Source organism: Sardina pilchardus, chromosome 12 (genome assembly GCF_963854185.1).
Source record: "Sardina pilchardus chromosome 12, fSarPil1.1, whole genome shotgun sequence".
In the NCBI taxonomy this organism is placed as follows: domain Eukaryota; kingdom Metazoa; phylum Chordata; class Actinopteri; order Clupeiformes; family Clupeidae; genus Sardina; species Sardina pilchardus.
Window position 1 is genome coordinate 4,595,930 of NC_085005.1, and position 25,213 is coordinate 4,621,142.

General features: G+C 46.8%; 1 protein-coding gene across 1 annotated transcript; it reads right to left on the minus strand.

Annotated features, from left to right (window-relative positions):
- Window positions 1-1,614: 1,614 nt before the first annotated feature.
- Window positions 1,615-23,951, minus strand: mcm9 (minichromosome maintenance 9 homologous recombination repair factor). The gene is made up of 13 exons (XM_062551432.1): window positions 23,895-23,951; window positions 22,844-23,161; window positions 13,136-13,452; window positions 11,909-11,990; window positions 10,967-11,167; window positions 10,296-10,421; window positions 9,468-9,587; window positions 8,974-9,148; window positions 7,327-7,529; window positions 5,297-5,521; window positions 4,793-4,875; window positions 4,173-4,318; window positions 1,615-3,829 (listed from the first exon to the last, which is right to left on the minus strand). Exons 2-13 carry the CDS (start codon window positions 23,151-23,153, stop codon window positions 1,918-1,920), a joined length of 3,900 nt encoding a protein of 1,299 aa, XP_062407416.1. The 5' UTR covers window positions 23,154-23,161; window positions 23,895-23,951; the 3' UTR covers window positions 1,615-1,917.
- Window positions 23,952-25,213: the final 1,262 nt, after the last annotated feature.

Consider the following 25,213-nt stretch of genomic DNA (forward strand, 5'->3'; position numbering starts at 1 on the left):
AAGGTTTCCGTTCACATTCACCAAACCGCTGGAGAAGAAAAGCATCATATTGTAGTTACTGTAGTCGGGTTTAATGTTATTCATCGGATCACATAACATTTCTCCCCATGCTTCAAAGCCACATTTGAATACAGCTGCATAATTTACAGTGAGGCGATGCATTCTCTAATTTCTTCACTTCAGAGACAAAAAAAAGAAACACATGTGCTCCGTGCGGGAGCTGTGATTTCACCAAAACACCTGAAAAAAAGACGAGAATAAGAGACCCAGGTGTCCAATTCCTAGTGCAGGTCTGGTCCCACTTAGGATGGGAAGGATGCTAAATCAATAGCAGTCCATTATTGATGAGGCTAGTGCTTGATCTGCAGGAAGTTACTGGCCATTAGCTCCTCGTCTTACCCTCCTGTCCACACCACCCCTTCCCCCCAAAACCACCCCTGTAAATAAAACCATGACACACAGGAACCCACAGAGTCCGCCTGGCCACGGACTCTAAATCTGCGTACAACCACTCACACACAGTAGCCTACAGACCACACATCATTTGGAGCAGTCAATAGCTGCTTATTACTGTGTAAATCACGTTCAGAGTAGACCTAATGCCTGTAATCGATGTGCTCTCAAGCAGAGGAAGCAATTGTTAATGGAAGGGGAATAATGGAGATCATGTTCAAATTGTATTCCCTCACCACCGACATAATATCTGGATTCTGGGATGTACTAAAAATGCATCGCATTGTACATTACCGATTGTAACCACCCATGACCTAGTCATTTCCTGTGTATTAGCCGAATTCTGCATAAGGCGCGGGACAATATTTCATGCAAGTTAAAAGAAACAAAAGCATATTAATGCCATACTAACTTTACTGCCCCCATGAATTAACCTCATAGCTGAAGACATTTTTCGAAATCAATGTAGGCCTATAAGCGGCGGCTAATAGTTGGGAAACCACGGTAGGCTACTGTTGGCTGCCATAGAAAAACCTGCCAACAAGCATGATTTTGGTAGGCAGTTGATACTATACTGCACCAATCTCTTTTATACATAGATGCGTGTAGTTATTACAGAACAATACAGGTAAAGGGGTAGATCCTGTCGATAACCTGAGCCTCAAGGGCTGGCATAGCTGCTGCCAACACTCTCTACCATCTCTTCTCTTGCATAGGGGCCTCTAATGGCCTTTGGGGCGTAAATGAGCGTTGCTCATTCCCTAATCTCTCCACTAGTCCCTGGAGAGTGGAAGGCCTAACTTGAAATAGTGTTTACCTAACAGAGCACGCGTCCTGAAAGACACACCATGGGCGAGCACCACTCTTGATCCTATTAGCTTCTGGTTCCCTGCTCTTGTCCCGAACGTCCCTGCGGAATGCCTCAGGAGTCGCCATGACAACAGCCATGCTCTCACCTCCCAACGCCAAGTCAACCGCGCGTTTGTTGCCACGTAAAAACGACAGACAAAACACTCTCGCTTCGCCTTTTACGGGTCATTCATCATCCATATTGATTTCTAGCTTCATTTTCGCGTCTGAGCTCATCGCTATTGTCTCTGAGGGGAGATGGTTTACACTGCACGTGTGTACAGGGAGTCACACACATGAATCAAATGTCACAGTCTAAGTACATTTTGGGCACATCATGAGAAATGAAAGCGGCCACTGTAAATATTTAATATGATAATTCTGTAATATGATAAGGGAAACATAATTCATCTGACAACAACTATAACTCATCTACCATACTGGCATGCCAGCAGTTAGAGACTCTGGATCACAAAAATAAAATCTCACACAAATGCAAAACAAATTAAAAAAAAATCACACCCACATTTTTGTTCATAATTTCAGTTAATTGCAGATTTTGCTGCCTTTAGGACACCGCTTTTCTCTCGCCCCTAAAATCAGTCCAACCAGAAATTACAGCTTGGCTCTCTTGCTGGGCTCATCCCCCCAGTCCAGGCCCAGCAGAGAGTCGTCGTCCTCCTCCTCATCCAGCCCAGCGGAGCTGAACAGGGACAGGCCAGAGAACAGCCCCTTTCCTCCGGCTCCCCAGCCCAGCTCAAAGCACTTCCTCTTCTTGGGGTTCCCAGCATCCTCCGTCGCTGGCTGGCCTCCAACAGATGCCCCAGTGGCAGTGTTTGTGTTTCTGTGTGTTTGTGGCTCCGCGACGGTCTCGGTGGGGTTGTCTGTCTTGTTGATTAGTGCGCTTTGTGTGCGAGCGGTTTTAGCTGTGGAGCCCAACTGCTTTGTGTGCAAAGCAGTCCCTGTTGAGGATGCAGTCTTGTCTGCTGTGGGTATCGCGGGTGATTTGTGTGCTGTGGGCATTCTTGTGTTGGCATTGTCTGTTGATACTGTTGTGGGAGGACTGTCCAGTGTGGATGCTGTTACTGGTTTGGTGGTCTTCTCTTCCGGAGGTGGTGATGCCAGGAAGGAGAATCTGGAGAGTTTTGCCAGCGTGGTGGATGCCACTTGGGCCTTGCCTTGATCAGGTGTATGAGAGGATGGAGTGTGTGAATGTGACGCTGGTGGCACACACACCGATGCGGTCCTATCCTCGCTTGTCGTCATGGAGCTCAGCCTCTGCAGCAGTCGCTGGCGCTTCAGATCCGACCCCCCACTCAGCTCCCCTGTGACACCACTTCCTGTTCCTGCTTTCTTCTGGTCACATGACCCTCCAGAGGGCTTTTCATTGGATGCCTCAGACAGACCCCTCAATCGGAGTCTGTTGTCTGTGCTGCTGGCGCCACCTGGTGGCAATTTGCGGCTCCTATCACCATCGGCATCTTCTCCTCTCTCTTCTCCTTTCTCTTCTCTCTCTTTTTGTCCAACCTTTTCTTTTTCTCTCTTTCCCTTTTCACCCTTTTTCACCACATTTCTCAGTGCATTCAGTGTGTTACTGGTAGATTTACCAGCTGAACTGATAGTCTCACTCTGCTGTGGGGCATCAGTGTGTTGCATTCTGTCTCTTGGTTTGAAGGTGAAGTCGGTCAGTTTGCTACGCAAGTCCTCTCCCAAAGCGCCCCCCTCACCTGGAGGCTCTTGCGCAGCCGTCTGTGCACTGGGAGGGGCGCAGTCGGCTCTCCTCGCGATGTGTCTCTTGCTTGCAACAGGCGTGCTGCTGTGTGCTGGCCACGAGTCAGTAGAGAGAAGCTGGTCCAGCGCATCCACTAGGTCTGTGTTGTTGGAGACAGCGCCCCCGGTGGACTGGGGGCGTAAAGCACCCTTCTGAAGTGAGGAAGAAGAGGAGGAAGAGGAGAGGGAGGCGTCACGTTCCATCTCCGCGCTTAGCTTCCGCAGTCGCCTGCCATGGAGTTTTCTGGAGACCGTCTGCACCACAGAGGCGGGGTCACCGGAGGTCGACCTTGTGGCCTTGGCCGCCACGCTGCCGTGGTCACATTCCGCCCGTTTCGTTCCTTCTCTCCCTCCGTGCGTCTCTTCCTCTCGCCCACTCTTCCTCCCCTGCGGCGGTCCCTCAGCTGCAGCAGGGCTGCTACTTCTACTGGCCTCCTTTCCACGCCGGGCTCCGCTGTTGCCTGGTAACTCCTCCTGCTGCTGCTGCTGCTGCTGCTGTTGTGGTTGCTCTGCGGTGGAGCCAGTTGGCGCTGCTGCCTTGGGTGGTGGTGGTGGTGGTGGTGGTGGAGTGGGAGATGGGGGCACTGAATCAGTTTCCTCCACACCATCTAGCTGCTCCAGGGAGTGGAACCAGCCCAGGCCGCTCTGAGAGTCTGTGTCTGGGTTGGGCTGCCTTCGGCTTGGGCTTTCCTCTGGACTCCCATCCCTCTCCCCAGAGTCCCCAGCTCCGGATGTGCGCGGGATGTTCTTCTTCAGCCTACAATGACAATAACAACAACAAACAATAACAACAACAAAATAAACCACATATTTTAAGTAAACGATTTCTGGCGGAGTTTCAAAAGCCAGTATATTCTGAACTCTAACTGTAATGTTTAATCAGAGGCAGGTCTGATAGTGGTTGTGGGTTTTTCAAAGGAGTAGAGGATTTGTCATCATGTAATAAGTATATGAAATAGTCTGGGCAATAAATAACGATGTTAAAAAGTTATTTGTTAAGGCTTCAGTTCAGAAGCTAAATGTGGTGTCAGTCTACAAAATGTCATTCTACAATTCTTTACAAAAGTTGAGTTATGTGTAAAAGTGATGGACTCCCTCACCGTGCAAGCCTCTGAAGTTCGGCATCTAAAAGATGCGGAAGACCCAGGCCTTCCAGAACAATCTGACACTGCGTCTTGTACTGCTCACATGGATCGTCAGGGAACGAGGTGTGCAAGGCATTCACTTCTCCTAAAAGAGCACCACCCTGTGGCCGACACAAGAAACAGCAACATAAAAACAAGTCCTGTTTGAGAAGTAACTGATGTAACATGAAGAAACTGTTATTCAGGACACAGAACTTGAGCAACACAGCTCTCAAACTAATTTGGCCATATGCCCACCCTGCACCAAGATCACTGTAAGATGTCAACAGCATCTGGTACTGATACGCCAACACCCTGTTGTCAGCATGTTAACATATTATCAGGATGACATGTTAGCAACACTATCTATTTAGTCAAGTGTGGACACCATAGAATTAATTAGGCCACCACACCAGTTATTTAAAGACAACCAGCTATTTAAAAAAAATGAACCTAGAGTGAAATCAGTTCCATTAACCTAGTGTGAAATCAGTTCAGTAACACATCACTTTGCAGAAGGTTAAGTTACAGAGGCCTTCTGAAAAACCCTCCTGCTCAGGGTGACTGTAATACCTTTGTTATAAAAGAATGCTCACCTGCATCGAGCACTCCATAACTGAGACCACAACAACAGCATCTTCAACAGTGACAGTCTGCCTGAACATCAACCGAGCGTGAGCTGTAAAGGAGAACCTATTAGTTCAACTTCACCAATGTAAATGTCAGGCAAAGTATAAAGTCAACAAGCAGCGTTCTCATGCATGAACTACAGCCATCATGTGCAGTGTGGGAGCAAGCACAATGGGCTCTTTGCACGGCTTGTTTGTTTCCGGTGGAGCTAGGTGTGTTTGAACCTATGAATTAGTGTCTACACGGACCCGGTCGAGTGTTGCACCTAGTCAATCAGCACGTTACGATAAAGAGGGATTTATGTGTATGTATGTTAACATTTTTATTATTGGGCAAACAAGAGATTCAATGTCAGAGTGAAGATGTTAGGAGCCGTTACAACACAGTTAGCGCTCCACCGTAAAACGAAGACGGCCTCACTGAGCGCCTTTGGTGCATGTAGCCCGTTGCATTGTGGGAGGCGGGCGTACCCTCGGCCAGGCGGCCCAGACTCTCCAGCATGCGGATGGTGGTGCGGGCGGCGTTGCGGCCGCTGCTCTGGCGCTGCAGCTGGTAGTAGCGCGCCAGGATGGCGTTGGCGTCGGAGGAGACGCGCGGGCGCAGGGTCTTGACCAGGCAGAAGTACGCCCGCATCTTCTCCATGCTCCACAGAGACGCCGACTCACCAGGGGCTCCTGAGGATGACCCAGGGGGGGCTGGGGGGAGGAGACGTGTCAGAGAACAGGGGAGAGAGAGTGGGGAAAGGGTGTGTGTGTGTGTGTGTGTGACAGAGAGATGGAGAGAGTAGGGAAATAAGAGAGAGTGGGGTAATGGAAGAGAGAGATTGAAAGAGGGAGAGAGAGAGATGGGGTGCAAGAGAGAGAGAGAGATGGGGATGGAGACGGGGTGCAAGAGAGAGAGAGAGAGAGGAAAAAAGACAAAAGGAGCTATAAATGGCACAGCCCTTAGTGTGATTCCCATTCCATCGCAGCGTTTCTACAGTGCAGCGTTTCTACAGTGCACCTCACAGGGAGAGAATTTATGAGGCAGTGATGAATAATTGCTTTACAGCAACAGGGAAATGAAAGCACCAGAGTGTTCCAGGTTTGCATAAAACTCACAGGTGACATACCACAAAACAGAATGATTGTCCCCCCCCGTGTTAGGGTCTACATGGATTTCAAAACAAACTTCACAAATTTAAAGCTGTCAAGAGATGATAAAAGAGGCCTTCTAAGATATGAAAATGGTAAGAATACGCTCACAGGAAACATCACTTCAAGTACTAAATAATTCATAAATGCGGGTGCCTATGCTGTGTTGTGGGCTGCCATTCCAAATCACAGTGTGGAATGGATCCCGATGGCCAGTGCGGTAAGTGTCAGCACTAAGACAAAGTATAGACCATTTCTTCTCAAACACTACTGTGCTACTATGCCATAACTATAACTCTAAAATATTTTCTGGTTTGACAGCTTGACTGAAATTCATTCCCATGTTGAACTTTCTCCATTGTCATTCAAAACCAGACTTGTGAGGATGTTCTAGTATTGCAGTGAGCTCAAACGGTCACCCCCCTTGGGGACATCGGTTTCTTCTGTCCTCACCAAGAAAGTGTACGGCAACACCCGATAAGATGGCTTAATACAAGAGAAGACTTGTGCTAGACAGAGTTGGACACAGGACAACACATTTGTCTTTTCCTCCCCCAAATCCCACTAGAAATATAACTTCATTAGCACACAAAATCTGTGCTGTCAGTCACTCAGAGTTGAGCGTTGGGCTGCTAGCTCATTTTCACATTCACAATGACAGACAATAAGGCCGAGTCCCATTTCTCATTCTTACGAGTTCCCCTTCCCCTTGTCCCTCGCAACAGAGCAGCAAGACATCGAGATGAGAACATTCCCCTCGGAAATGAGACACCGCTGAAAAGATGGCTGTGCTCATGATTTCTCATTAATAACGCCATACTTGTCACACGGAAAACTCCCTTTACTCAACTGATGAAAGTTGTAGAGCTGCTGTACATTTAGGATTTGCGATGCGCAAAGCATTCCCTACCGTTCTCTACCAACATCACTGTGCGCTGGCCATAGCTTTTTTGCTAACTCTGGCACATTTACATTTTGAGTGTAACGAAAGAATGTCAATTGATTGTGCATTGTCCATTTTAAATAAACAAATAAATAAACTAGAAAAGCACTCAGAGAGTGCAGACCTCCGCCTGTATTGTTCTTCCTAGGTTGCCATACATTTGAACCTAACACTATTCAGATCGCCACCACGTGGCCATACCATGCCATTACACCACAAAACGAAAAACATAAACGCTCTCCAGACGGTGATACGGATCACTCCCAAACTTGAATCGTTTCTTCCTGGCGTCATTTCAGACCTTCCCTGAAAATTTCATCGAAATTCATCAATCGCTTTTTGAGTTGAGAAATTCTGATCGGACTTCAAAAGTAAATGTCCTCGCTGCACAGTGGCGATATTCCGGGTTGTTTATTGCGTATACCTTTGTTCTGCAGGATGAAGGACGAGATGATGCGGTCCCACTCGGGGTTCTTGGTGTCCAGCAGAACCAGGACCAGGTCGAAGCGGCTCAGCAGCGGGCTGGCCAGCGCCACGTTCACCGAGACGGGCATGCTGGGGTCGTACTGGCCCTTGGGGTTGGTGGCCGCCAGGATGGTGGTCCGCGTGTCCAGCTTACACACCATGCTGTGAAGGAGTGCGGAAGAGGGGATAGATTAATAGAGAGAGAGAGAAAGAGAAAGAGATGGAGAGAGAGAAAGAGAAAAATAGAGATGGAGAGAGAAGGTTATATATATAGAGAGGGAGGGAGGAAGGGAGAGAAAGAGAGAGAAAGAGAGCAAGACAGAGAGATAGAAAGATGGAGAGAAGAGAAAAAGAGAGATGGAGAGAGAAGGATATAGAGAGGGAGGGAGAGGTAGAGAGAGAAAGAGAGCAAGTGTTAGGAGTGAGGAAAAGATACAAATGTGTGTGTGAGTCATGAAATAGACAGAGAGAAAGAAAAAAGTGGCCCCAACTTCCTATCTCCTCTCCCCCCACTGAGTTCCTTTTTCTAGCATGGTGGCAGAAATGGACTGGGTGGAAAAGATAAGCCCCCAATTCAGGAGGAGAACTCAATCAGGTGCTGACATTTCCTTTGGCAGATGTGCATCACCTCCACGGCCCGGACAATCTTTCCCCACCGGCATCAGACCACACTGGGGGCGGGAGCGCCACTCACGGAGAGCTATCACGTTAACCTTCTACTTAATTGACAGTTCCATCCAGCCTGCCCGGCCAATCGGCTAGGCTAATGCATTTTACTGAAAGCGGTCGGCGAGCAGGTCCGCTCCCTCTGGATGTCACGCTATCTGCTGACTCACCTCGCCTTGTCTGAAAGAAGGAACGGGCTCCAGAGCTGCTTAGTCACAGCGTTCGGAGCGGTCGGGGTTTATGGTCGGAGGACACGCTTCACTGCTGAGGCGGAGTGCAGTGCAGTGCAGTGCAGCGTCTAGACAGCATTGTCAGCGCGATACGTCTCAGGCACATACTGATGTGCTGAAGCGGCCTTGACAAGTCTAGCGCGGACTAGGGCATGAGGAGAAGAGGCACGCACCTGCACGCGGAGACAAATGAATGCGGTAACTGACAGAACACTTGGTTTGAAGGTATATCAATGGCTATCCTGAAGCATATCATCCAACGACAAATTGGTAATTAAGAAGTTTCACTAACTTTTGTCGACTACGTTTTATTGACTTTTCTTTCTTTCTTTTTTTACTTTTATTAATTAACCAACTGATTAATTAATCACTGGATGAACTTGAAATATTGGTCATGGCAATGACCAGGTGGCTATGGTTGTGCCTATCCCAGAGTCTATTCTCTTCTCTGTATGTAAAAGTAATGGTGCGTTAATGAGCAACTGGGAAGTAGAAGAATTCTAGGGCCGCATTACATAGCCTAGCTTAGCATAGTTCACTGGAAGCGGGTTAGACCAGTTAGCCTGTGAGAGCGGCACCCTGCCTTGGCCACTTGAACTTCTCTGTGCATAAAATAACCCAGTCTGAGACCGTTAGCCTAGCATAGCATAGTTCACTGAAAGCGGGTTAGACCAGTTAGAGAGAGCGAGAGAGTTGTGAGAGCGACCCACCCTGCCTTGGCCACGCTGATGGTCTGCTGCTCCATGGCCTCGTGGATGCTGGTGCGGTCGTGCTCCTTGATGCTGTTGAACTCGTCGATGCAGCACAGGCCTCCGTCCGACAGCACCAGAGCGCCGGCCTCCAGGTGCCACTCGCCCCCGTCCTTCACCGCCGCCACCGTCAGGCCTGCGCCGTCATGCACACACACACACACACACACACACACACACACACACACACACACACACACACACACACACACACACACACACACGCACACACACACACACAAATACATGTAGACACACAGATACAAATACACACACACACACACACACACACAGATGGATACATATATATGGACGCACACATACACACACAGATAGATATATACATACAGACAGAAACACACACACATACACACACACACTAACTGTAAACACAGACACACACATGAATCCTGGTGAGCGCGTAGGTGTGTGTGTGTGAAGCCTGGTGTGCGTACCTGCGTTGGTGGAGCCGATTCCGGCGGTGAGGACGGAGCGCGGCATGATCTTGGCCGCGTACTTCAGGAACTGAGACTTCCCCGTGCCAGGGTCCCCCACCAGCAAGAGGTGAGACTCGCCTGTAGCAAGCACACACAAACGTTATAGAAACACACACACACACACACACACACACACACACACACACACACACAAACACACACACACACACACATTTTGTCCTGAAACTTGTTACAGTGTCAGCCTAACAGGTGACTCTGGGCTGACCGGTCCCTTGTCATGTCTAGTTTCCTTCACTCCTGAGCTGGATCAGAGCTAATAAGGTAACACCACCCCTATCAGAGCCAATAGAGCTCCACAAGACATATGGGCGCTTGGACGAGACAACTGACAGAGTGAGATGTGAGAAGCCCCCCCCCCCCCGCTCTATCTTGTTTCCTGTTCTAAAACAATAGGTGAGAAGAGAAGGCCTCTCCAGCTGTCATTGCTGCTAGTGGTTTTGGGGCTCCATGCTGTCTGCTAAGTGACCATACACACAATATGAGCTGATGGGTTGTGTGTGTGTGTGTGTGTGTGTGTGTGTGTGTGTGTGTGTCTGTGCGTGAAGGTCAGAAGGCTCATTATCAGACTGCTGCAGACACACACACACACACAGACACACCTCCATGGTCACTTTTTTTACTGTCCTCTCAGTCACCCACAACAAATGAAATCTGTCTGTGTAGGCTGCCCCTCCAGTAAACCGCAGCAAGGGCATTCCACCCTGACCTCTCGGTCCACGTATTAAAAAAGTCCCTGCTGCCTTTGGCAGCCTCCATGGTACATACCTCTCACCTTGGTTCCAGAAGCATCTATTCTCTGAACTCCACCGGCTAGCACCATGGCAACAGCCAGCTTGACGACGTACATTCCAAATACCTGTGGGCACAGGCTCATCAGAATCTGGTTCCGGCCTTCAAAAAGAAACAACAGACAAGAAATGAATAAATAAATAAAAAAAACCAGCCAGAGCGGAGTGTTTTTCAAATCATCACCTAGAGTCAAGAACATTACACAAAGCTACGGAATATATTTAGAATCTGCATTTCATTTCAAACGAAGGAGAATTAAAATGGAAATGTTTTCCTCCAGCACAGAGTGCTACCCGCGGTCTAGATAGCAGTTCAATGCATTCATCTCGGAGCACTCCATTATGGGGGTGGGTGACTGACTGGTGTGCAAAACTATTTCTATCAAAGCAGACACGTAAAGGAATTCCACCATCTTCTGAAGAGTTCACTCCTAAGGTAAACTCACTAGATTACTAACTTTTTTTCAAACGTGTAGTAACTTTAAACTTAGAAGGCTAGAGGGCAAGCGCAGCTCTACATTTGTTTGTAATTTTACATTACAGAACATAAACAGACACAATACTTTGGCAGAACATGAGTGCATCAGTGATTCATTCATCCATGGAGCATATGGGGGTTGTGTGTGTGTCCTGTGTCGACTGTCCTACCTGCGATGGGGTCGTGCTTGTGCTTGTCCCAGAACTCCTCGAACTCCTTCTGGACGTCCTCGAGCACCACGGCCCCCGAGCTCTGCTCGTTGTTCACCTCGATGTGGTTGGCCTTCAGCACCACCTCCACCTCACACCGCGCGTCCTGGAGGAGGGGCTTCCAGCGCTGGCACACCACGCCGTACACCGTCACGTCGTCGCCTAGGAGACACAAATGCCACCGTCACGTCATCCCCTAGGGGACAAAAATGCCACCGTCACGTTATAACCCTCCCAGTCAGGGAGACATCGATGGAGACACCAACTTAATGGTACGGTAAACACCAGCTGAGCCTCCTTCAGTAATAAGAACACTTCTGTGAGTCACTCCTGATACAGGCAATGATTTGATTTTTTGCCTACCAGTAGTCTTGTCTTAGATAGAAATTCCTTTAATTAGCAGCCTGACAAGACACAATAACAGATAACTACAGTAGTTAAGTCGAGCACCCTTTGTTCAGCCATTAATTCTGACAGTTACCATAGATAACTCTCAGAATCATTTTCTAACAACCATGAATATAACATGTTGTAAATGTCAAAGTGACAAACACAACACAACGAATGACCTTACAAATGAGATTAACACGGTCGACCTGTACCCTACGCCATGGTCTAAAATCCAAGACACAGGTTTGAGAAAATCTGGAGATATTGTGCTGTCATTTATGACTGTGTTCACACAGTGTCACTGATGCCTGAAACAAAGCAGTGTAAGATGAGAGAGAGAACGACGTCTCTGTGATGTTACAGCCGGGGGGCAGGAGACTCACTGGCGAGTAAGACTAGAGGAAAACATGAAACGAGACAAGAGCACATCACACACCACCACACATCACAAGGGTGCACAAAACACCAGCAGCAGCAGCAGCAGCCAGTGGGTAGTGTAGTGTAGTGTGTGACCTGATTTACAGCTGTCCACCAAATCATCCTCCAGGACCACCAGCATGGAGCGAGGGATGCAGCCAACGGACAACTTCTGGACCTGGGAGAGGGAGAGAGAGAGGGAGAGAGAGAGAGATAGAGAGAGAGAGAGAGAGACAAAAGAGAAAGGGAGAGGAGAAAGAGAGAGGAGAGAGGGGGGAGACAGAGAGAGAGGGAAGGAAAGAGGGAGAGAGAGAGGATGAGAGACAGAGAGAGAGAGGGTGAGGGAGAGAGAGAAAGAAGGGGGGAGTGAGGGAGACGGCAGTGGGAGTAGGAAGACAAAAACAAAGAAAGAGAGAAGGGTGTAGAGAACTGAGTTAGAGAAACTTTCAGTCTTCAAAGTTTCCAATTTTATGAGAAAAGCCTTTGTCAAAAAATATTGCAATTTATTTCATCATGACTCACATTTCTATTATACCTCGGCTCATCTTCTTCCCCTAAAAAAAACTTTTAAAACTTCAGGCTACTTTAATCTATAACTGAAAAAAACCTCCTCTCATAAATATAACAGCTTCACCCTCCATTTCTCATAATCTTTCCCTTAAGATATTTGAGAAAATCATCCTGGGCTTTGGGAAATACAGTACTGAAAGATTAACATTTCAAAATGTACCGACCAAACAACTAATGACTTAATCACAAAAATAATTGACTATTGATGATCATTAATAAGAATCACTACCTGCAGCACTACACTAAATCTCTCCAAAATGTCTCCCTAAAGAGGAGCAACTCACGGTTAAGTGCCTTGCTAGAGGGCACAGCGGTGGAAGCCGGGAATTGAACCCACAACTTTTCAGGCTGCTGTTTGCTAACGGAGTTCTTTAGCCGCTAGGGCCAGCTACTGCCGCTAGGCTACCGCTACTAAATCAAATCAAAATCAAATCATGCTTATTGGCCATGTATACTTGCGTATACAAGGAATTTGGTCTCTGCATTTATCCCATCCGTGAATTAGTGAACACACACAGCACACAGTGAACACACAGTGAGGTGAAGCACACACTAACCCGGAGCAGTGAGCTGCCTTCATACAGCGGCGCTCAGGGAGCAGTGAGGGGTTAGGTGCCTTGCTCAAGAGCACTTCAGCCGTGGACTGGTCGGGGATCGAACCGGCAACCCTCCGGTTATAAGCTGAAAGCCCTAACCAGTAGGCCATTACTAGGCTAGCTAGCGCTACTAGGCTAGCGCTGCTGTGCCCCCCACCTGCTCCTGGATCTTGATCTCCTGGTAGTCGCGGCATGCGGCCGGGGTGGCCGAGTCTCCCTGCAGGCAGGTGAACTTGAGGGAGGTGCATCCCTCTGGGCTGGGGCAGCGCGTGGGGGCCGGCAGGGCGTAGTGCTGCTCGAAGTCGGCCTGCGCCGCAAACACGTGCCGGCACTTGGCGCACATGTAGTCGCGCTGGAACTCCAGGAGCTTGGGCGTGCCCGTGCGGATCACCGTGCCCGTCACGCACAGGAAGTGGCCCACGTCGCACGCCCGTGGGATATGGTCGCGCGTCAACTCGGGACACACGGGCAGGCCTGCGAGGGATGGAGGGATGGAGGAGAGAGGAGGAGAGAAGAGGAAGAGATATGAGGAAAAGCACGATGGAGGACGGAAGGATGGAGAAAGAGGAGGAGAGAAGAGGAGATATGATAGAGGGACAGAGGGATGGAAGAAAGAAGAGGAGGAGAGAAGAGGAGATATGAGGAAAAGGAGGAGGAGAGAAGAGGAGGAGGTATGAGGAAAATGAGGAGGAGAGGAGAAGAGAAGAGGAGGAGATACGGGGACAAACGTGAAGTAGAGAGAGAGCAAGGAAGAGGGGAAGCAGGCATACAGTGACGGAGATGATAAAACTATTAATGAAGACTCAAAGAATAAAGACTCCATCTATCAGCGGATGAATTCAAAATGATCAGCAGCAGTCCACTGGGCAGACTAGTCAAAATGACTGTCCTAGTAGACTAATGAAAAAGCCATCCAAATGGCATTTTATGTCCAGAATGTTATGAATGTTAAAGCACCCACATGGCATAATTAGAATTCTCAATTAAGTCAAGAGCAAGTCCTGCTCTACACCACTAGATGGCACCGTTTCTTTACAATACCACTGGGCCCAGGGAAGATGCAGTAATGTCTTACACTTGCAGTGACTTGCATAATACATCCTCACTACCTCTCACAACATGTACAACATGAGAAAAGCGCTCATCAACAGTGCTGAGCGCCTGAGACTCTGGACAGCACTTGCGTCAGAAAATCCCATTTAAAAGGACGAGCTGTGAGGACTGCGTCCAACCCAAATCAGCCCCCGACTGAAATTGGCCGGGCCATGACTGTGTGAGAGTGGCACGGAGACAAATGAGCCCACAACATCAATGACTAAGTTCTGAGGCACTGCTTGATGCCACGCAACACTCTGACTGATCTTTTGTACACGCCGTATCATTGTGCTTGCAGACACCGCCGGGACTGGTGTGTATGATAAGGAGTGTGTATGTGTGTGTGTGTGTGTGTGTGTGTGGTGGGGGGGGGGGGGGGGTAATTAAAGGTGAAGCAGTTCTTCCCTCCCCCACACAGACTGCAGAGCAGCAGAAGCAGCGCGAGCTTGTTGTCAGCGCAACAACATGCAATAGGGCAGCAGCCCACCAACATGACAGCAGGAGGAGAAAAGGAGTCTCTCTTGCTGCATCATGTTATGGCGCCCCATTTTGACGCTAGGGGTTAGGGCGATAGAACTAAAAAAAGTAGAAGCTACCGTCTAAAACGGTAAACAAAATAAACATAAGAAGCATTACCACAAGCTTCAGGAGGGGGAAAGGCCTCAATAATAAACAGGCCAGCACACAACAAGACCAAGGCCTGAGGAGGAGGATCACGTCCAGCATTGACCTTAGCTGTGGCTTCGCTGTCACCCGCCGTCCCTCACACAAGCACCGTCTCTCTCTCCCTCTCACACACAAACACACACACACCCTGCGTCCCTCACTCTAAAACAAGCACCCTCTCTCTCCCTCTCACACACAAACACACACACACACCCTGCGTCCCTCACTCTAAAACAAGCACCCTCTCTCTCTCTCTCACACACAAACACACACACACACACACTGCCTCTTTTAGCTCTGTCCCACACACTGCCTCCATGGTGCTCTTTTGCTCTCCCCTGCCTCCTGTCCTCATCTACCTGTTCACCCTCTCCACTGCACTCTGTCTCTTTGGGATGACACAGCAGCAGCATCAAAACCATTACACTGTAGGATGATGTGCCTCCTGCTATTTTTCAAGAGGCCTCCAACATCTGCACCCTGCTAACCATCAGTGCACAGCCCGGCAGTCTCTCTCTCTCTCTCTCAGAGCTTTTATTGACATGACAAAAGTCTCTACTCTGTCCACGTTAAAGACAGGAGTCAAACAGCCAAGGTCGGACTGCTCGCCCCAGACGTGCAGCATTCCTGGAGGCCGATATGATGATATGATGACCGTCCCAGCTTAGAGTCGGTAGAGAGGGACTGGACAGTGAGTGGATGTGACAGTAGAGTGGCCCACATCTAGTTAGTTAGTCAGTCGGTTAGTGATGTCATGCTGGGGTTAGACTGTGACCTGAAACCACGGACACACTGGCCAGCACCTCTGGAATAAACAGGACAGAGCTGCCTTGGAACTTAAACGCAATAGTCCATACTAAGGTAATTCTGCAATAGTCCATACTCACGGAAATATGGAACAGTCCATACTCATGTAAATATTGTTAACAACTTTCAGATGAAATGGCCAAAAGCTCAAGTGGAACTATATACCAGGAAAGCTCTACCTACTTGAATTGCTTAACACATAATGGCAACATAATGGCAACATATAGCCTATGTGAAGCTGTTTTGAGAAGCTGCTCTGTAGTGCCATCAGGCAAAATGGGCATGGGAAAATGCCCCATTGTCATATCTCCATGAGACACAGGAGAGTGTTTGAAGCGAAAAGGATAAAACCCCTTCCTCTTTGGGCAGAAAAGCCAGCAGAAGAAGAGTGCAGTCTTCCTACTAAGACAGAGCGCTGAGCAACGCTCCTCAAAGTTCAAACAAACATTCTCAACTTGAGGTAGTTGCCATAGCAACCGTGCCTTGCAATCGCAGTGGGGTTACCATGACGTTTCATGTAAAACAGGCATCAGGAGGCTACCAGACAGAATCAGGTTAGGCTCTCTCTGAGCGTATGCAGAGTTGCCTGTGAACAGTTGGTCCCCATCCAGCCTATTTGTCTGCCACTAATGCCCCGTGAAACATGCCCTCGTGACAAAACAAGGCCGCTCAAGGTCATTCCTCCTCCTCCTGACCTTGAAACCTCTCCTTGTTTTCCATCCAACGCCTGCACGGTGATTTCATGACTGCAGGAGGGGATAAAACAGAGGCTTGTTTACAGACACAAGTATTTCCGCACAGCAGATCAGTTTTTTTGATCAGCGTGACAGAGTTTCTCGTATAATGACGGTACTTTATGCTGGTGGTCCTCAGCCAAATCTAGTGCCGCCTCGCTTCCTAATGCGTTCCCGGATTCATCTCGGCAGCCGTTTCCAGCTGCCTACTGGCTGTCTCGGAGCCATTAGCACCGATGTCTCTGGACACCAGCGTGCATGAATCTAATTTCAGCAGATGAATCTAATGATCTGGGCACTGCCACGCGCCTCAGTGGCACCCTGGGCTCCCCCCCGCACTCGCCGCCTGTTGATACGACGAGACAAAAGACACGACCGTGCTCGTTCACCACGAGAGTCGTATCATCTTCCTTTAACGACCCGAGATGGGCCCCTCTACCACACACACACACACGCATTTACACCGTCGGCCGACACACTCTAAAGAGATCGGAGAGCTCGTCCTGGTGGGCCGACGCGCCTTCTCGTCGGGCTCTAATTGCCGCTTGCGTGGGCAGGAGAGGAAAAGACGAGCGCCCACACACACACACACACACACACACACACACACACACACACACACACACACACACACACACACACACACACACACACACACACACACACACACACACACACACACACACACACACACACACACACACACACACACACACACACACCTCATTGCACATTAGCAACAGCCAGCGTTATGAGGGCTGCAGTGTGCGGAGAAAAAGCCAAGCCTAATGACTCACACCGGGCCTCGCTGGGCCTAATAGCTGTTAGGGTGACGCAAGGCGAGGAACTCTGAAGGAGACTGAGAGGAAGCCATCAACAGCACTTACTCACACCTCACCAACACAGGCAGCAGAGGGAAGGGGACGAAGGAATGAATTGATTCTGTAACATTATACATTTCAGCATTTCCCTCACTACAGATTAGTGTCTCAAGTTTCAAGTTTCAAGTTTATTGTCATGCAGACATGCACTCATAAAAAGAATTTAGAAGAATTTATAAGTAATGAAATTCATTGTGCTCAAGTGTCCATTCAACTACAGAAATGAGATTTTTAAAAGAAAATAAATAAATAGATACTATACAAAAAGAGGGGTTGGGGAGCACCAAGGGACACCCAGGAGCAACAGGGGCAAGGAAAAACTCCTTGTTCAGGAAGAAACCTTGGGCAGATCCACGGCTCAAGGGGCCAACCCAACTGCCTGGGGTCGTGCTAGTAGAGGGAGCATGTAAGTGTGTGTGTATGTGTGAGGGCAAGGGAATCCTAATAGTCCGGCAGCCCAGAGCCTTTTGATCAAACGAAAAGAGTACCAACGTTTGAGCACAGGGGCATCCAGGAGATGACCTCTCCTATGAAGATATGGATGTCTGCCGGAGCCCCACTGCTGCGTTTGGCCCCTGGGGGCCTCAAAGAGGGCTGAAAAAATGCGTTCGATCAAACATTCAAAAGTACCATTTCAAACCAATCTCATATGAACAGGCAGGTCACACAGAGTACTGAATGGCCCCTGCCTAGATATGGCTTAGATCAAACGAAGGAGGTACCACATGAAACCACCTTGAAATGAAAAAGCACTTCCCACCGAACCCAAAAATCACCATGCCAGACAAATTACTTGCTGTAAAGGGCCTGCCAGACACCCCTCAAATGCGGCCCCAATATACAATGTTATACAATTGACATAGATTAAATGTTGAGAGTATCACTTCAAACAGACCACATGAAACCACCTTGAAATGAAAAAGCACATCCCACTGAACTAAAAAATCACCATGCCAGACAAATGACTTGCTGCAAAGGGCCTGCCAGACACTCCTCAAATGCGGCCCCAATATACAGTACAATATTATACAATTGACATAGATTAAATGCTGAGTGTATCAAACAGACCACATGAAACCACCTTGAAATGAAAAAGCACATCCCACTGAACCCAAAAATCACCATGCCAGACGAATGACTTGCTGCAAAGGACCTGCCAGACATCCCTCAAATGTGGCCCCAATATACAATATTATACAATTGACATAGATTAAATGTTGAGAGAACCACTTCAAACTGTTTCTGAACCAATTGTGCACATCCACAAAGTACAACCATCAGCATGCCAGACATATTGTCTGCTGCTCAAGGTCCACCAAAGACCCTTGAAATAGTCCCCACATAGTGCTACATGTATATTGATTCACCTTTACAGTGCATAATGAAAGAACATGACGCTAAACCCGAACCAGACACGAACCAGAACTGTTCGGACCAATCAAATTGTCTGCGTGGCCTGGAGGTTTAATCACTGAAACGATTATTTCTAAAACGTGAAAAAGTAGATATTTGGGGAAACTCCCAACTTTCATATAGCCTACAGGTCCAATCAAAGGTTTAAGGTCACTTAGATAATTCCATTGTGGGGGTCCATTTCCAATTTCCATTTCACTCCATTATAGAATAGCTGATATCAGTTGTATTTTTTTTTTATCAGGTCAACAGTTTCCAGACATTATGTGCTTAAGGGGTAAGGACATAATTGCAAAGGGGTTCTCGACGAGGCAATTCCAAGGAATTACCAGTGCATGAAAATGCAAAAATGTACAGATAGATAATGTAGATATGTTTACTAATAAGGTGTTGCTAGGGTAGACATGGTGGTTTCATAGTTTATGAAAGTTGACAGTGTGAAGATAGACAGACAAATTCGACTATAACTTTAAAGCTGTTGATAAAAAGACAATTTAATGAATGTTGATAGACAGATAGTTTAATTGATGTTGCTAGATAAATCATTTTAAATAGATGGCGATAGGTATATAGTTTAATGGACATTTAATGTTTCGCTAGTGTTTGCTAGCAGTTATGTTAAAAATGCTAACTATGCTAACCAGGTTGATTAGCTAATGATTTCTAGCAGTGATGCTAACAATGCTAACTATGTTAACAATGCTAACCAGGTCGATTAGCTAACTTAGCTAATGATTTCTAGCAGTTATGCTAAAGATGCTAATTATGCTAACAATGCTAACTAGCTAACTTGCTAGTGAGGACTTATTTTGAAACATTTGTTGCTAGGGTATCCATGGTGGCCACTATCAGGAATAATGAAGTTACGGTAGTATAATCATGTTGGTTCCTATGAAAACTGTCATAAATGCTTAATTTTAATGGTTTCTATGTTGGTTGCTACTGTTAAAAGCAGGTGTAATCTGTGGTTCAATGCATGAATTAGAGAAACTTCATTGTACTATGTTGTATTTTCACTTTCACAACATAGCCTATACTTCCCAATCTGCTAGACTAGGTATAAGTCATGGCCCTAGTGTACGTGCAGTAAATAGTTCAAGCATTTTTTAAGTGGATTAGGAGAACTACCAGACCTAGTCTGTATATTGCTGCACATTGACATCTTAGTATCATGTAGAGTATGGTCACTAAACTTTTAATCTTTTTAATGTCGCAATATTCAACTGCGCTTGTGGTTCAGCTGTGGGCACGCAATTGATGGGTATGTGGTGATGAACGCCGTCTACGTCATGAAGTGACAGCTTAGTAAGGGGATGGGATAAATGCAGAGACCAAGTTCATTGTATGCACAAGTATACATGGTTTTAGAAGCTTGATTTACTGATTTTTGAAAAATATATATTTCACCCATATAAATATTTGATGTATTTCAAAACATATTTCGCCATATATTTAGAGAAACATATTTCAAAATGTATTATAGCATATATTAACAATAACTCTTCAAAATATATGTCCAAAATAGTTCCTTTGTGTATGGGCTATCAGGAAGGTTGCAGCTACTGTTGGCATGGACACTTGTAGGGCTCTCATTGGCACGTCTACACAGGATGTACAGTAACACTACGTGCTTTGTCTGGCATGGTGATTTTTTAGTTCAGTGGGATGTGCTTTTTCATTTCATGTGGTCTGTTTGAAGTGGTACTCTCAACATTTAATCTATGTCAATTGTATAACATTGTATATTGAGGCCGCATTTGAGGGGTGTCTGGCAGGCCCTTTGCAGCAAGTAATTTGTCTGGCATGCTGATTTTTGGGTTCGGTGGGATGTGCTTTTTCATTTCAAGGTGGTTTCATGTAGTCTGTTTGAAGTGATACTCTCAACATTTAATCTATGTCAATTGTATAACATTGTATATTGGGGCCGCATTTGAGGGGTGTCTGGCAGGCCCTTTGCAGCAGACAGTGTGTCTGGCATGCTGATGGTTGTACTTTGTGGATGTGCACGATTGGTTCAGAAATTGTTTTAAGTGGTACTCTCAACATTTAATCTATGTCAATTGTATAATATTGTATAGTGGGGCCGCATTTGAGGGGTGTCTGGCAGGCCCTTTACAGCAAGTAATTTGTCTGGCATGGTGATTTTTGGGTTCGGTGGGAAGTGCTTTTTCATTTCAAGGTGGTTTCATGTGGTACCTCCTTCGTTTGATCTAAGCCATATCTGAGGGGCCCTTTTTTGGTGTCTGCCGGGCCCTTCGCAGCAGATAATTTGTCTGGCAGGGGCCATTCAGTACTCTGTGTGACCTGCCTGTTCATATGAGATTGGTTTGAAATGGTACTTTTGAATGTTTGATCGAACGCATTTTTTCAGCCCTCTTTGAGGCCCCCAGGGGCCAAACGCAGCAGTGGGGCTCCGGCAGACATCCATATCTTCATAGGAGAGGTCATCTCCTGGATGCCCCTGTGCTCAAACGTTGGTACTCTTTTCGTTTGATCAAAAGGCTCTGGGCTGCCGGACTATAAGGGCAGGCATGTGTGATGTCTTGGGTGGAGTGGGGGTGGGTAAAGAAAGAAAAAAAAGGGGGGGGGGGATGATAGTGGTGTACTGTATGTAGGGGTTGGAGGGTTAAGGGGCGGTGTATGTGTGTTGCATTTGTGAGGGGGGGGGGGGCGGGCAATGTGTTGTATGTGGTTTAAAGATGCTGGTAAGGGGGCAGTTGGTGTGTGTGTGTGTTGGGGGGGACCAGTGTGGTGTGTGTGGGGCAGTGGCATACTGATGATTCAGAGGGGGGGGGGGGGGGGGCAGTGTTGTATGTGGCTTAATAAGATGCTGGTAAGGGGCAGAGCGTGTGTGTGTGTGTGTGTGTGTGTGTTGGGGGCGCTCGTCTTTTCGTCCACAGTGTAATTAAGCAAACACTCTTACGAAACAGGTTTCTGAAATGTTCTCACTATTCATATTCCAGTCCATACAAACTGCTTTGTCTTTCAATTGTAAACAAACATAGAAAGCCTAAATACCACTCATACAGAATTCAGTCATTTCTTTTCTTTCGCTATCTAAGCACAAAGCTTAATTATCATATAACAGATCAGGCCCACAAGCGTTATGTACGCCTATGTAGGGAACCCAATAAAACAATGCTTGCAACTATGAATAAATATACTAGTTATGTGCATATCTATACTGGTTATGTATTAATCAATGCATTATTTCACTCAATGGGCCCTAATGCAAAAAGTCTATTGACAAGCAATAGCGGTCATCTTGCATGGATGCATTGAGCAGACTCAACTTTTGTTCCTGCATCACAACTTCTCCTTTCTCTTTGTCTCTCTCTCCTCTTTTTCTCCCTCCCTCTGTTCCCCTTTCTCATAGGAAATCTGAGGAAAAAACAACTCCTCCATTAATCAGGCCTTTTCTGAAGATTGCACTTATCACAGCAACAACTGCCTGCCATTTGCATTCATGAGCCTACTCTCTGCCTTATTTCATGCCCACCCTGGAGAAATAAGAGGGATGGGGGGGGGGGCGGTTGATGGTTCTGGACTAAAACAACTAGCGAAGAGGAACAGTTCAGCACACAAGACGGCCATGGCCTGAGAAACAGGAACAGTACACAACACTCTCAAACATGCACCCTCTCATACACACACGCACGCACGCACGCACGCACGCACGCACGCACGCACGCACGCACGCACGCACGCACGCACGCACGCACGCACGCACGCACGCACGCACGCACGCACGCACGCACACACACACACACACACACACACACACACACACACACACACACACACACACACACACACACACACACACACACACAAACTGATTAAGGTCTGATTTTGCCAAGTTATTAAATTAGTTAAGACTTTCATTCAAATTAGAGCCCAATGTACAATTTGTATAAGCAAATTGTAATTTCATATTCAAAACCATAGACTGTATATACAGTCTATGTTCAAAACAGCTGGCTGAACTTGTAAGAGCCACACTGTGGCATTGTTTGTATCGGCTGTTTCAATGGCTGATATGCTTGGGAAAGTATGCCTGTCTACTTTATTAAATCTTACTGTCACTGGGAAGCCAATTGTCTTGAGTACGTAGAAAATGCAGGTTTAGTAATAGGCTAATAACTTCCACTTTGCTTAACAGAACTAAGTGATATTGAATGTCGAAAAGTCAGACTATTATGGCTGTGCGCAGTATCCAGATACTGTATCATACCTGTACATTACCTCTGCTAGGGTGGGCTTTCTCACCTGAGATGCGTGCATGCAGGTTAGGTTTGACCCCCAGGGCTCCCTGTAGGGACGGGCAGGAGCTGCCTATGGTCTCAGCAGCCTTCTGTAGGGCGAGGTCAAACACGGGAATCACCAGGTTTGGAAGAGCGTTGAAGTACTCCCCCACCTCCATATTGGCCTCAAACAGCGTCATGGCGTTGATGACCACAGGGTAGTGGGACTCTTCTCCGTCCTGCAGAATCTGAAGGATGTCATTCCGGTGGTGTTCCAGGACATGTGCTTCAAACACCTGGCCAATCAGAGCCGCCTGGTCCTGTGTGAGCAGCATGGTCTCACCTGAGAGGATGAGTTGTGGGAAAGTGTGGAAGTGGTTTTCAAAATAAGATACATTAATCCATGGTGTTATGATTTTGTTTCATGTCGTTGGTATGTCAGTTGGTAGGTCAGAGGAGATAGGACCCACATTTTAGGTTTATACTTGTTTATATGTTGTCCCATGAATTATCCACAAATAACAACACATTACATTTCCATAGTTTATGATTGAGTACAAATGTGAGTACTTCAGTAGGCTACTGAGTCCTATGTGTCGGGAAAACTAAGACATCTAACTGCTACTTTGTTCACTTTTGCTATGTCCAGCAACCGGGGGAATAACACTGGATCTGGCGCTCCTCAATATGTACAAGCAGAATATTACAGGATACACCATCTCGCTGTGGATAACCCTATGGGTAAACCACGTTCACTCATCAGATTCAGTGACCTGAAGTCACATTCTCGATAGTTTCGTGGAACTAGAACAGAACCTAATGTTTGTAGCTTGATATCTTGGACACTGGATTGTATATCATAGGGTTAACATTCACCAATGACAATTTGCAAACACAATCAACATGGCTCTTATTACCGCTAACAGCGTAAACATTTAGTTGACATTTGACGTTAACGTGGAGGACACGCAGTTTTCGGATTGTTGTCTTATGGCTTTGACATGACACGTTGCTTTTACACGTACATTATAAATTATACCTACATACGCCAAATAATACAAATAGTTAAATTATACCTGGATGCGTTTATCAAGGTTTTTCTCGTCATGTACACATCCACAACAGAGTAGCGGTTGTCACTGCCATTTTTACATTTGGCGCTGGATTTCACCATACAGTACTGTAGAGGAGTACCTTATAACAATCACAGCAGTGGATTCATATCACCTCGTATTATTCTTGCAGTGTCGTGGCTGTGTGTATATCTAATGTATGTTAATAATGTTTTATGTTTTTATTATTCTGATTATTCTGCACTGTTAAGACCATTTGCTTGCTCACATTTAGTATAAACCCTCCGGGTTTTGTCAAAATGGTACATTCCAGGAAACATGCTCTTCGGCAGAGCTCGCTCGCTTTGAAGACTGTGAGGAGAAGGAAGTGGCTGCCATAGACAGTAAAAGATAGAGAAGTGCATGCGTTTCATCATTCCAGTGGAACAGGTTATGTGATATACTTCTTGTGAACCCGTCACATTTTTATTATGAGGACGATGTTCGATACTATTCTGAGTAAATGTGCAGCTTGTCATTAGTTTAAAGTCTACCAAATTAATTTGGTAGACTTTTCTGGAGTAGTTAAAGATGAAGCCACTGATTTGAAGCTTCCTCTCTGTCTCATGGATGCAGGATGCAACAGCCTAGCTACACAGCCTCACAAAATGACCCTTAATGTTTTGTGTTTGTGTTTGTCTTTAATGTGCTTTTATGTATTTACATAGGTGAATTAGCCTAGGCCTCAGAACGATATGCTTGAAAAAGCAAGCCTGCACTAGAGAAGGCCACGCAGTTCATCACATCAGCAGGTATCACACTTAATACACACACACACACACACACACACACACACACACACACACACACACACACACACACTGTTTTGTCTGTATCGTCTGTTACCAAGTTGTAACATGGACCTGAACATAATCCCCTTCCAATGATTTTGTATCATGAAACTTAACGTGAAGATATAGAATAACATAATTAAACACAACTTAATTAAAGGCTGAAATGGTCATATCTTGTTTGTTAAATAAATGAGTGTAAATTTGTAAGTTGAAAAGTTCGTCTCTTGTCCTTCCGTGGGTTTGTTAGGACCGGAGAAAAAGCAAGCATCAAACTCCGGTCTTCAACTCTAACCTCTCCTCCACAGACCCATTGTCTCTGGCTCAGTTAAGGAGGGTTGTCCTATCAGTGGCACTGACAGACTGTTCCAGGACAGAAATGGATGGAGTGGACAGCAGAGTAGAACAGCTTGAGACACGTAAGAGATCAGACCACTCACACACACACACACACACACACACACACACACACACACACACACACACACACAC